The sequence below is a fragment of the Thermothielavioides terrestris genome, chromosome 1, assembly GCF_000226115.1.
Source record: "Thermothielavioides terrestris NRRL 8126 chromosome 1, complete sequence".
Classification (NCBI taxonomy): Eukaryota; Fungi; Ascomycota; class Sordariomycetes; order Sordariales; family Chaetomiaceae; genus Thermothielavioides; species Thermothielavioides terrestris.
The window spans coordinates 5,580,065-5,592,017 of record NC_016457.1 but is presented as its reverse complement, the minus strand read 5'-3'; the positions used below and the strand labels follow the sequence as shown (position 1 = coordinate 5,592,017).

The window sequence follows — 11,953 nt, the reverse complement described above, 5'->3', positions numbered from 1 at the left end:
TGGCGCAAATGCCAGGCTCCCCAGCGAGCCCGAGGCGTTGGCCCAGGTTAACGGCCCAGACCTCGGTTTGAGGCCGAATTTCACCGTCTCTTCTCCAACGTCGGAAGAAGTCGGCGGGTTTGGTCGAGCCGCCCAAGCCGCTCTTCTCCTGGACCAGGTCCTTAGGAGTTTCCAAACCTCAAGCCTCGATGACCGGCTGGTCCAACTCGAGGGGCTGGATACTGCTCTCCAGACCTTCTTAGCCGTGGTAATGCAGCAGGGCCACGACAAGCCAAGCTCCTTTTGCGGCGCAATAGCACTTGCTATCAGGTCAATCCCACATCCAAGCTTTCGATGACTAGCGTGTGATGGCTGCATGCTAACCGCCTCAGTTCGGAGAACCAGAGCCCTGTTTACGCTTCACTCACACGTCCTCGACCAGCCTCCGCAGCCTGTGAGCGCCAAGTTAAAGTCGCTGGATGAATGGCGCAGGGGCTCGCAAGCGGCCCTCGATACGATCACGAAGATGGTTGTCGACATCGCCGACTCCCACGACAACGTGCCGCCGGACCAGGTGGACGCGCTCCCGCCCAGCTTTTCCTATGCCGTTCGCTCAGCCCTGCAGCACATTCATGCCAAGCCGCATGCGGATACCTGGCTGCGGGAGGCTGAGGAGAGGCTCCGGAAATCGCTGGATCGATTTGATCGCCGCTGGGGGGTGAGGAGATGAAGACTCGTCATCATGGCAGCCATCTTGGGACTGTCGAGAATAAGGCTCAGGCATTGCAGGCAGTCAGCTTGGAGGACTGGGTGTTTTGCCGAGAGCACAGAGCCCAGTGCGTGCGCTGTGAGGCCCGGAATAACCCAGACAACGAGAAATCTAGGCCGACAACACGTCATTAAACAAAGTTGCTCGGGGGGAAACTTACTGGAGCCAAGGGGCCAGTTTCAAGTGGCCAGTCAGGCCGAACTATCGCCGCGGCACTGTATATTTGAAGACCGCTATCGACGATCCATCGCATAAATCCGGAAGAACCTACCCCGTGGAGTACGGGTTACATTATATATACCAGGTATTTAGGTAGCTCGCAGCCTCCTCGCACGTAAACGCGACCCGCGAAGACACGCTCCTTCTCTCCACGCTTTTCAATCCGGAACCAAATCAGCTGCGGCATAGTTCGCTCGAAAAGTGCTCAGAGAGTACGGCAAAGCGCGTAACGTGCATAGAGGAACTCCGAAGTATCCAAGGCCAGCGGCCAGAGGCAAACTGGGTGGTTTGCTCATCCATTGGACATCTGGAAGACAAAGGTGTTGAGGCCACTTTTCGTGGCACAAAGCAGACACAGCCTCGAGGCAAGATCCCTGCCAGCAGCTGGGCTGGAGAAAGGGGCACGGCAGTCGCCTGACCTGATTGGACAGGCGTAAGTTATTCCTGGCTTTGGTGGAGGTGTCCTCGAGCGCCACGGCAGTGCTTGGCTCGACGGATACAGACAACTAAAATAATTCACTGGCACCGAGCACACACACGCAAAGCCACACAGCGCAATCATCCACCTCTGCACTCTCGACGCAGCCGTTGAAGACCGCCGTAACTAGGTAACTCGCTGCTCCGGACACGTCGCCTCCTCAAACACAGTGCGGAACAGCAGTTTGGAAGCCGACTGTCGCATTTTTACGCCTCAATACCGCTGACGCCCGCTACCCGATCGCGTGTCTCTCGCTGAGCACTGGTGACCGTTTCAGGTTTCAGGTGCGAGCACGATGGCGAGCGCGGTCAAGAAGCCTCCGGCAACAGGCCGCGAGACCCCGACGGGAACGCCGCAGCGCCCAACCCCCCGAGCGTCGACACCGTCGTCAACCAGCAGCCCGAGCGGCGCTGGCGCTGCTGGCGTGGCCCGCACCCGCTCGACCCGCACCGGAACGCCCGTCTCGGCGCGCGCCGCCGCACACCAAAGACGCGAGTCCATGCTGAGCAACGGACCCTCGGTCAACGGGAAGGGCAGCAGCTCGCCCGACATGGAACGCGAAGAGGCCGTCCGCGCCGAGATGATGGCGATAATAGACGACTTGAAGGAGAGGCTCAGCCAGGCCGAGTCCTCGTCTGAGATGTACAAGCGACAGGCCGAGGTGCTGCAGAGCAAGCTGGACGACGCGCTGAAGGAGCAAGCCAAGTTAGAGGAGAAGGTGCACGAGAGCGACGAGCAGATCGAGTCTCTGACCAACGAGAAGCGCGAGGCCGCCCGCCAGATCCGCGAGATGGAAACCATCTACGAGGCTGAGCGGAGCGCCATGATGAAGGAGAAGGAAGAGATGGCGAACCGGGAAGAAGAGATGCAAACCGTCATTCAGAGGCTTAAGGACAGCCTAGCGCAGAGAAACCTGGACGAGGACAGACCAACGAGGCAATGTAGGTGTTGTACCCGCGCAAGTGACTGCTCAAGAAGCCGCAACTGACTTGGTCTTCCCCTCCCCCCGAACAGCGGCGAACAGCTCCCCAAGTATCGAGAACGGCAGTTTCGCCCCACCCTCTTCCATTCACCGCAGTGACTCGCGCAACAACTCCAAGCTTTTGTTGCAAAAGGACAGGCTGATAGAGTCGCTGAGACTCGAGCTCGCCGAGGCGCAGATCAAGCTCGTCGAGTCTCAGAACCAGGGCGGCGGCCGGCTTCAGGAAGTCGAGCGCCAGCTGATGGAGGCGCGTGTGGCGAACGCCAGGCTCATGGAAGACAACGAGAGCTACCAGCTGCTCCTGCAAGAGCGGACTCTCAAGGGAGACTTCGCCACCAACGACCTCGGCTACTCCGGCGGCGCGTCTGCCAACCAAGACGCGCTGGCTGCGCTCGAGGGCCGCACCAGAGGCACCAGCCTCGCTGACGAGCTCTCCGGCGCCCACGACAATGATCACTCGCACGAGCACGATACCGAGACGCAGCGGCGCCTGGAAGCAGAGCTGAAGTCGGTTAAGGACCAGAACAAAGCGCTGACGCTCTATATCAACAAGATCATCGAGCGGCTGCTGCAGCACCAGGGGTTCGAGCACATTCTCGACCAGTCAAGCGATTTCAAGGGCGCGCCGCCGCCAAACACCAACAAGGACCTGCCTCCGCCGCCTGCCCCCAAACCCGCCCCGGCGCCGTCCCTCCTCCAGCGCGCGAAGTCCATCGCCATCGGCAGCTCCGCTCCGAAACCCAAGCCCCGCCCGATGACCTACATGCCGTCCGCCAACCAGCCGACCACGACCAGCTCCTCCGCCATCAGCAACCCGGACACCGCGCCCAGCATCCCCATCGGCCTGACCCGCTCCGCCAGCACCCGCCGCGGCCGGCCCATGAGCGAGCAGTACACGGGCATGGCCGGCGCCGCCAGCATCGTCAACGCCATGTACAAGGGCCCCTCGGCGGCCGACGGGCCGCTGTCCCCCTCCCTCCGCTCCAGCCAGGCCTTCTTCCTCCCGCAGGGCGCCGGCAACCGCACCAGCGCCGGCAACTTCCCCGGCATGAAGTCCGAGACGAGCAGCACCTCAGGCGACTCGGTCTCTGCCGGCGGAGGAAGTGGTGGTGGAGGAGCAGGAGGCGAGACGGCGTCGACGTCGTCGCCCGGCCAGAGCCCGCCGCGCCCCCACCACAGCGAGAAGAGCACGACCCTCGCGGGCAACAAGCCCCGCCCGCTGCGGCTGGTGCAGGAGAACGCCGAGGCCGCGGCGCCCGCCCCGGCCGCCAGCAAGCGGCAGAGCTGGGTCGGCTGGGTCGGGAGCGCGTTCGCGGGCGCCAAGAAGGAGGATGCCGGCGCCGCGGCGGAGGTCATTAGGGAGTGAGCTGCGCTGCGCTGTCTTTGTGGGAGGTTGTTTGGGGAACGAGGACGGGAGGGGGAGTGGGGTTGATGTTGGGATGGGATGTAATGCGATTGAGGGAAGGAGAGGGAAGTGGAGAGTGAAGGGTGATGAGTGACGCGACTGGTTTCCTTTCTGATGCCCACACTTTGGTTATATACGTCTGACGATGCTTTGATGGGGGAAAGTACGATACGACCGCTTGCTTGGGCGGATGAGGACGTGGGTGGCTGACTGACTGGCTTCTTTGCTTGGATTATTTGCTCGCTCTCCAGACTGGTTCGGTGATGGCGCTTGACGGGAGGAAAGTGGGCATTCTTACGGATTGTCGGGGCTCTCTCCTCTCGCAGCTCGTTGTTTGGACTTGCGTTGTCAGGATACTCGATGTTGAGATCGTCTTCCATGGACGTGGCCATGTGCTGATACGGTTACGGGTTCTTGCCCATCGCATCAAGGGCAGACGCAGCAGGCATTGATGATTGATATGTGTCTGGCACTGGCACTTTAGGATGTGCGATGAGGTCAGGGATAGGATAGACTGGTGCTCTATTTTTTCTACATATACATTTGCTGGCTTGTCTGGCTTGCGCCTGGTGCATATCGTCTCTTGGATGATGGTTGATGGTGAACGTGCTTGGACTGTCTCAGCCACAACGGCTCGCTGGAAAGGGGTGCCTTCACACGCTGAACCACAGCGCACCCTTCGTCCTTCCCTCGTCCTCCTCGATGTGGAATTCCACAGCAAACCCGCGCGATTCCGTTGCTTTTCCCCATACTAGTACTCTCCGCTCTCTCCACCAAAATGCTCCCCCAACGTCTTAACCCGATCCTGCTCCTGCTCCTGCTCCGTAGCACACACCGCCACGAGCTCCGTCTTCCCAGTGGAGTTCGGCTCCAGAGACCCCTGCACAGTTACCACCTTCCCCGCGACCGTGGCCTTCCCGTCCTCGTCGCGTCCTCTCACGAACCTGACTGACTGCCAGTGGCGTAGACGTGTGATGGCTGTAGAAGTTGATGTTGCCGAAGACTTGCTCGGTAAGCTCAAATTGGTCATTGACCAGGGGCATCCAGCAAGGGAGTAAGGTCGAGTCCCAGTGCAGTCGCCACCGAAGAACGGTTGGCGGTGCCCGGCAGGGAGTTCAAAGTAGGACGTGGTTGTCCATCTACTCCTGTATAGTTTAAGTTATGCCGGGACCGCGAAGCAGTCAAACTCACTACAACTCTCAGCTGCTACGGCGTAAAGTTGTGTTGCCACGGGAGAAGGCCGTCTTGGCCGAGAAGACTCCACGTCACCCGGGCGACAGGTTCATTCGAACCGGTTGACGCTCAAGGGAAAGCTCGAGGTTACAATGCTTTTTTGAGACGTTTGGCAGAAGAAACAGCTTCAGTTGGACATGGAGCTGGATGCTTCTGGCTGTAGCAGTGCCGAGGGACCAGCCCATGTGCCTAACACACGTTGCACAACTCCGAGTTCATCCAGCGGGCATGGTCTCATGAAAATGGGGGTGTTTGGAGCCCCGACAAGTCCCCCGGAAAATCAAGAAGGCGGTCCGGCAACGCTCGAGACAACCATCTCAGCGGCAAGCGGAGAAGGACAGCCGAGCAACGACTCATATCAAGTCCTCCACCTGTCCGGGGAGGGGGCAAAAAAAGAGAACACCTCATGAGCGCATTTTCCTAATCGGGACTTTTTCAGGGGCAATCAGGCCTGAACGGGGCCGTGGGGGCTCTGGGGCTGTTTGTGTCTGCTGAGCGCTCTCCTGTCAAGCCGGCTCACAGCATCTTTCCAGCCCATCACAAGTGGCAGCGAGCGCACGTTTCCTCTTGCGGCGGGGCGGGCCAACACAGTACCTTATAAACTATTTGTCCAAGTACGGATACGTGTAAGCTCAGGGTAGGGCTGAGAGCGATGCGAGTCCTGTGGTGCGTGCCCGTCCGTCCGTCCTTGCAACATGCAAGCGACCCTGCAGCATCTTAGCGGCGCCGAGCCAGTGACAACCGCGGGTTCCTGCGCAGTTGATCGAAAGTGCGCGGTGGTTCGGGTGGGTGGGCATGTTCGGGCATGCGCCCCGTTTCGGGGTCACCCTCCAGAATGCCGGAAAAAGTTAGCTGCCCGGTTGAGACAGGTTGGCGGGATGGGAAGGCAGCGGGTGCTCCCATATCCAACGCGATGACACACAACGTTAATGGAGTTTATCGGTCAGCCCCAAATGGTTCTTGATTGCGTGTCGAGAAGCGTGGGCAAGCGAGCATAGTGCCTGCAACCAATGCGCTGCTCCCCCATCTGGTGATTGGCGGATCACGAGGTCTCTGAGAGCAGAAGAAAAAAAAAAAAAGAAGGTTGAGTGGTTCCCACCCGAACCACGTGTCACACGGCCGTTGGTAGTATAAACGGAGGCACGGAGAAACTTACACCCCCAAGAAGTGTCAGAGTGCGGGAGTCTTTTGCGCGGTTTTGGAGCCAGGGCGAGTGAGCGGTGAAGGGCCTGGCGCGGGATTCCCAGCGTTTTGGCCCGCGCCGTTTTCTCCGACAAACCTGGGAGGAAAGGAAAAAAAAACATTGCTTGAAGTTCTCCAAGCGATCGATCGCCCCTGTCAGACGGTGCTGACGAGGCCCTTGCATTCCCGGCTGGTGGATGCTGCGGCACGGTGGGGCTTTCGGCCCCTGCCGGAACGCCCGGCCGAACCTGATCCTTCGACTGGAGAGCGAAGACGGGGATGGCGGACCCAGGGAAGTGGTGGTCCAACAGGGCTGGCTGGCCGCTGCGCCGTGGTTCGGATTAACTATTCCGTTACACAGTCCACTACACGACAAAGTGTACAAAGGAGGGACTGTTGTTGCCAGGAACAAGGGCGATCACCGCTGACTCTCAGCTACTTGGTTGTGGCGTGTTCACAAGGTGTGCCTCTGTCCACTTGGCTGGCTCTGAGAGGCCGTTAGATCGGAATATACACCCTTCCGCGCAATCCGACGGAATCGGTACCAGAGGTATCTCGGTAGGTAGGTAGCTCCATGTGCAAACTGTTTGCCGTCTCGGGCGAACCTGCACGATAGGAGACTGGAGCCCCCAGTGTGGGAAGATCTGGTGTTTTCGCACATGCCAAGATGGAATTATCATCAGCTGCCGCGAGCTACTTCCGCTCTGTCTGTAATGTCATGGGCCAAAAGCGGCATCACCGGGAAGCAGCTGAAGCCGGCAGATTTAATCGCCGTGCGTGCGATGGCTTCGATGGGCACGAAGCTCCAGTGAAGCGTCTCGACCATCAAGTTCGTTCACGTTGCACGACCATCTCGACCAATGAGCTTCCAAAGTGTCCGCAGCATCGGGATTCGAACGAGGGATGCGAACAACATAACGAAAAACCGCGATGTTGTGACTATCGGATGTCGTCATTGCTGCAGTTTGACACGCTTCTGCATCCCGTTTACGCGACCTTGCCCAGGTGGCAAGTTGTTCGCACCACCTTTGTGGGCGACACCATTACCAGGTCGATTCGTCGAGCTCGGTTAGAGGTGGATTGGAGAAAAAAAGTTTCTTCCCTCCCTGAGGCAGGACGGGACTGCCGGGAAAAGATTCTGGAATCGAAAGCGAAGTGGGGACATGCCAAGAGCCCGAGAATGCCTCGTCTATCGTGTTGCCACTAGTAAGGAGGTAGTTACACTACTTCTCAGTACTTCATGCCCAGCTGAGTCTCTCGAATTCAAGGTGCATGAGACCCGCCTCCAATGGACGGTACATGTACACATGTGTACTTCGCTTACCGACTGGGATGTACTGTCGGGTGGTGGTGGAGAGTGCCACGTCTCAGGGACCAGCGTTAACTCCCAGATTGCGGGATTCTTCAGCCCTGACACATCAGGGCTCGGAGTGGACGGAACATAGTGTGTACCGTTTCGCTCTCGGGTGCCGAAGACGCACACCGGAGTAACACTTCCGTTAACTAGTGTATTGCTGCTACCGCCCTCAGCATCGTCCACGCAAGAGGCCAGGGGTAAACGTTAGCAGCAGGAATCTGCAGAGCCGATGGCTGCTAGAGTAGGGAATAAATAAACTTACTATTTTTTTTATTTTTTATTTTTTTATTTTTTATTTTTTTATTTTTTTATTTTTTACTTTTTTATTTTTTTATTTTTTTTTTATTTTTTTATTTTTTTATTTTTTTTATTTTTCCCCTGTTGCGGGATGGAAGCCAGTTCTGGAACTGGGTGTTATTCGCCTCTTGTTTGCGCCGTATCTGGCCGTAAACTGCCGCCCCAAACCCTTTCGGGCACCGTCTCACTGTCAGGGGCTCAGAGCCCAGGCCCAAAACGGAGAAAGAGCGGGCCAACGCACCGCTGATCCCCACCGCTGCTCGTGCCTGCAACACATCGCACAGGGAAATGAAAGCTTGGTCGACCTTGGCCGTTGGATCGACCAACGACATCATCCACCATTTCTGTACAGAATCCACGCCATACAGCCAGACCTCCTCCGTAGCCCTCTACACTCAACGAAGAATTACAGTACACACCGAACACAACCAACCCCCCGCTTTCCCCCTCGCTCGACCCTGCAAGAGCCCCTCGTCAACGAAGCAGCTGCCTGCACTGTCGACAAATGAGAGCGTCCTGACGTCGCCGACCGTCTGCGGGTTAACTGCCATCAGTCAATTCGCTGACGCAGCGCGGCGTCCGTGGGCAGCACCCAATTCACAGTTGGGACCCACATAGAGACGGCGTCCGTCGCACAAAACAACAGAGGACGCGCTTTTCTCGATTCGTTGCTTGCTGGCCCGGTTGCCACGCTTCCCTGGATTGGTCGAATCGGCTAGCGGAGAAGGTTAACGCTGAGCTGTTGCCTCTGCGACCACCGCGGGGCGTGAGGCGTGGCATGCGTGCCCCGGATCGAACCTCGCTTCCTCTCCCTTCAGCCAGTCCAGTCAGCACCCGCGCGCGCATGCAGAGATGGACAAGTCACCAAACATATCGACCGGGTCGTCGGAAGATGCACATCCCGCCTTATCCCGCGAATCCTCGGCCAGCACGGCGACAATAACGCCAATGACCGAATCGGGTCCATCCAAGTTGACGTCGCAGACATCAGCGCCTTCCTCCTCCTCGTCCGCCGCGCCGTCACCCCTCGCATCGCGCGAGCCCTCTCCCACCAGGCCCTTGCGGCGGCCGACTGCCTCGCGCACTTCGTCGGCGAACTCGGGAATCCGCTCCCGGAAAAACAGCCAGCAAGACCCGAGTCCTTCGCGATCTGCAAGGCAAAGCCAGCCGACCCCGGCGCCCGCGTCCAAGAACCTGTCCTCTGCGAACACCCCCACTCTCCTCCCGTCCACGTCAGACCTGGGCGCGAACCTGGGCGCGCCCGTCAAATCGCCCACGGCAATGGAACACCTCCGAGAATCGCCCAGATGGCCCGTCTCTCCCAGGTTACGATCGCCACCGCCCATCCTTCACAAGCCGAATCTCGGACCACCGAGGAGGGCAGAACCGGAAACGCCCTTGATCCATGTGCAGAGCGCAACTCCGCCGCTACCTCAGTCCGCAGACGTGCAGTCGGACACGGATGCCGAAGATCTCCACATGCCGTCCGGTCTGAGGACACCCGCCCGCGGAGGAGGCGGAAGCTCGTCAACCCTGGAGACCGTGCAGGAAGCCAGCCCGATAGGTTCGCCCCGGGACGCGGACGAGTCGATAGAGGAAAAACTCGACGACAGCATCGTGTCAGAAACGTCGCAGGCCGATTCCGTCGAACTCGGGCCATCTAAGAATGGAGCGAGCGCGGCGCCGAGCGCTAATGACAGCGGCAGCGAGACTGACAACCTCAAAGGCAGGCGGCGGAGCGGAGCGGCAAGCGCGCCGCCGCTCACAAAGAGGCAGTCGAGCACGGGTATCAAGCAGGGCGTGACCAAGACCAAGACGGGAGAGGCGTTGCAGAGCATGACGGTCGAGACGGAGACGGTCACGTCGATTCCACAAGCCCCGCTTGTCTCGGGGACGGGAGCGCAAGGGTCGAGTGTGAGCCTGCGCACAAAGGCGAGCACAGAAACGATCCGGCCCAAGAAGGAAAAGAAGAAGCCAACGCGGAAGCAACCCACTGTGTCGGCCGGCAACGGTGAGCCACCAAGTTCAGCTGTTTTGTTCCCCCGCTTGCGCCATTACCAGTCCATGGGATCAGTCGTCTCGCCGACTGAGAAGTCTATTTCGCCTACCAAGGGTCACTTCGACGAAGCCGCAGACAGTCGCTCTCGTCGGCCCGGCAGTCGAAGGCAGAGCATGGTCATATACCAGATGAGCAGCTTGCTGACCAGAAATCGCTTAGCGTCGTCCAAGGCCGACATCTTCGAGGCGAAGGTGGCGAGCGCGGTCGAGGAAGCGAACTCGTCCGACTCCGAAGAGACGTTCGTCTACGACTCTAACCCGCCAGATGCCCGTGACCGACCTCTGAGGTTCCACTCGCGGACGCCTAGCGCCACTTCGATGGCCAGCCAGGCCGACCGCAGCGGCATGCGCTCCATCCATGCCGTCATGGAAAGCGCAGGCCCGCCCGCGGTTGTCAAGAAGAACATGAAATTTGTCAACTCGTCCAACACTAACGGAAACAGCGAGGGCGGCCTGGTCGAAGACGACGGCAGGGGCACCGGGAGGAGCAATGCCGGTTCTGCCCGTGGAACAGCCCGCCACCACCACCATTTCGGTCGCTGGGGCCGCAGCGGCGGCGGCGGCGGCGTTAACGGACATCCATCCCTGTTTGCCGAGCATTCTCCGTTCAGCGCGGCGCTCACTGCAGGCTCGCGACAGTCGTCTGGGCCTCCCAGTCCCCGGTTCGGTAACCGCAGCAGCGCGGGCGCGAACGGCAAGCGGGCCGCGTACTTGTCAGCGGGCTATGACCTGGACGACACGACAACTGGCGCCGACGACGAGACGACACCTCTGATTGCGGCCGGCACGCTGCGGTCATCACGGCCCGGCCGCGCCCGGAGGGGCATTCACTCGCTGCGGTCGATCGAGGCGCAGACGTATCACCGCCCGCCGCCCTCGGTCCTCAACCGGTTCGCCAGCTGCCTGGTGCTCACGGTGATGCTGCTGCTCGTCGTGTCGGGCGCCATCGGATTCATGTTTGCGACTTCGCAGCCGCTCACGGACATCCAGCTGGTGTCGATGGACCACGTCGTCGCGAGCCAGCAGGAACTGATGCTCGACCTGACGGTCCGGGCGCACAACCCCAACGTCGTCGTCGTGGTCGTCGACTCGGCCGACATCGAGGTGTTCGCCAAGTCGCCCCACGCCATGACCGACTCCGAATGGTGGCGGCATACGCACCCGGGGGAGATCGGCCCCCCGCCGCCGAAGCCGATCGGCGGAGACGGCGGCGCGCTAAGCGCCTTGGACGCCGACCCGAACCCGAATCCGGACCCGGACCCGGACCCGTCGCCGCCGGACGACGCGGCGCCCAACATGCGGCTGGGCAGCATCACGGGCTTCGACAGCGCGCTGTCGTTCGAGGGCTCCTTCTTCCACAAGGGCATCTCGTACTCGACCGGCGAGGTGCGCCTCAAGAACCCGGGCAACGGCACGTACGGCGGGCCCGAGCGCTGGGAGCGCATCCTCGAGGACGAGTTCCAGCTCATCCTCAAGGGCGTGCTCAAGTACACCCTGCCGCTCAGCCAGCGCGTCCGCACCGCCACCATCTCCGGCAAGGCCACCGTCAAGCCCAACGCCGCCAACGACCCGCCCGGCGCCCGGCCGAACTCCACCGACGGCACCGCGCCGCCGCCGCCGTCTCCCACCGTTCCGGATGGGAATGGGGACGCGGAGGAGGTGCGCATTTCTATCTCCCTTCCTCTCTCCGCCTGATTCTGGCTCTGGTATCTTCGCTGCCTAGGCCTAGGTGAGAGAGGAGAGGGAGTGTCTGCTGCAGGGTCAAGGGCCCTGCGTCCAGCTGACGCCGTGCCTTTCCTTTGTGAAACTAATGATATGTTCTTATAGTTTGCGACTCCTTCGTTTTGCTTTAGGTTTGGGGTTTCGGGCGGTTTGGTTTGCGGTTTCGTTGCTGGAGCGGGTTCTGTCTACTTGCATGGATGAGCGTGCATAGCATCGGGGTTTAGCTACGAAGGCAAAATTCCATTCCTTTTTCTCTTTCTTTTTCTCCTTTT

The 11,953-nt window shown here is 59.9% G+C and overlaps 3 protein-coding genes across 3 annotated transcripts; 2 read left to right on the top strand and 1 right to left on the bottom strand.

Moving 5' to 3' along the window:
• The first annotated feature begins 1,635 nt into the window (after positions 1-1,635).
• THITE_2109127 (uncharacterized protein) lies at positions 1,636-3,929 on the top strand. The gene is made up of 2 exons (XM_003649904.1): positions 1,636-2,386; positions 2,460-3,929. Exons 1-2 carry the CDS (start codon positions 1,741-1,743, stop codon positions 3,791-3,793), a joined length of 1,980 nt encoding a protein of 659 aa, XP_003649952.1. The 5' UTR covers positions 1,636-1,740; the 3' UTR covers positions 3,794-3,929.
• Positions 3,930-4,421: 492 nt separating this feature from the next.
• THITE_2109124 (uncharacterized protein) lies at positions 4,422-4,981 on the bottom strand. The gene has a single exon (XM_003649903.1). It carries the CDS (start codon positions 4,860-4,862, stop codon positions 4,584-4,586), a length of 279 nt encoding a protein of 92 aa, XP_003649951.1. The 5' UTR covers positions 4,863-4,981; the 3' UTR covers positions 4,422-4,583.
• Positions 4,982-8,636: 3,655 nt separating this feature from the next.
• Positions 8,637-11,860, top strand: THITE_2109122 (uncharacterized protein). The gene has a single exon (XM_003649902.1). The coding sequence runs from the start codon at positions 8,754-8,756 to the stop codon at positions 11,652-11,654; it is 2,901 nt and encodes a 966-aa protein (XP_003649950.1). The 5' UTR covers positions 8,637-8,753; the 3' UTR covers positions 11,655-11,860.
• The last annotated feature ends 93 nt before the right edge of the window (positions 11,861-11,953 follow it).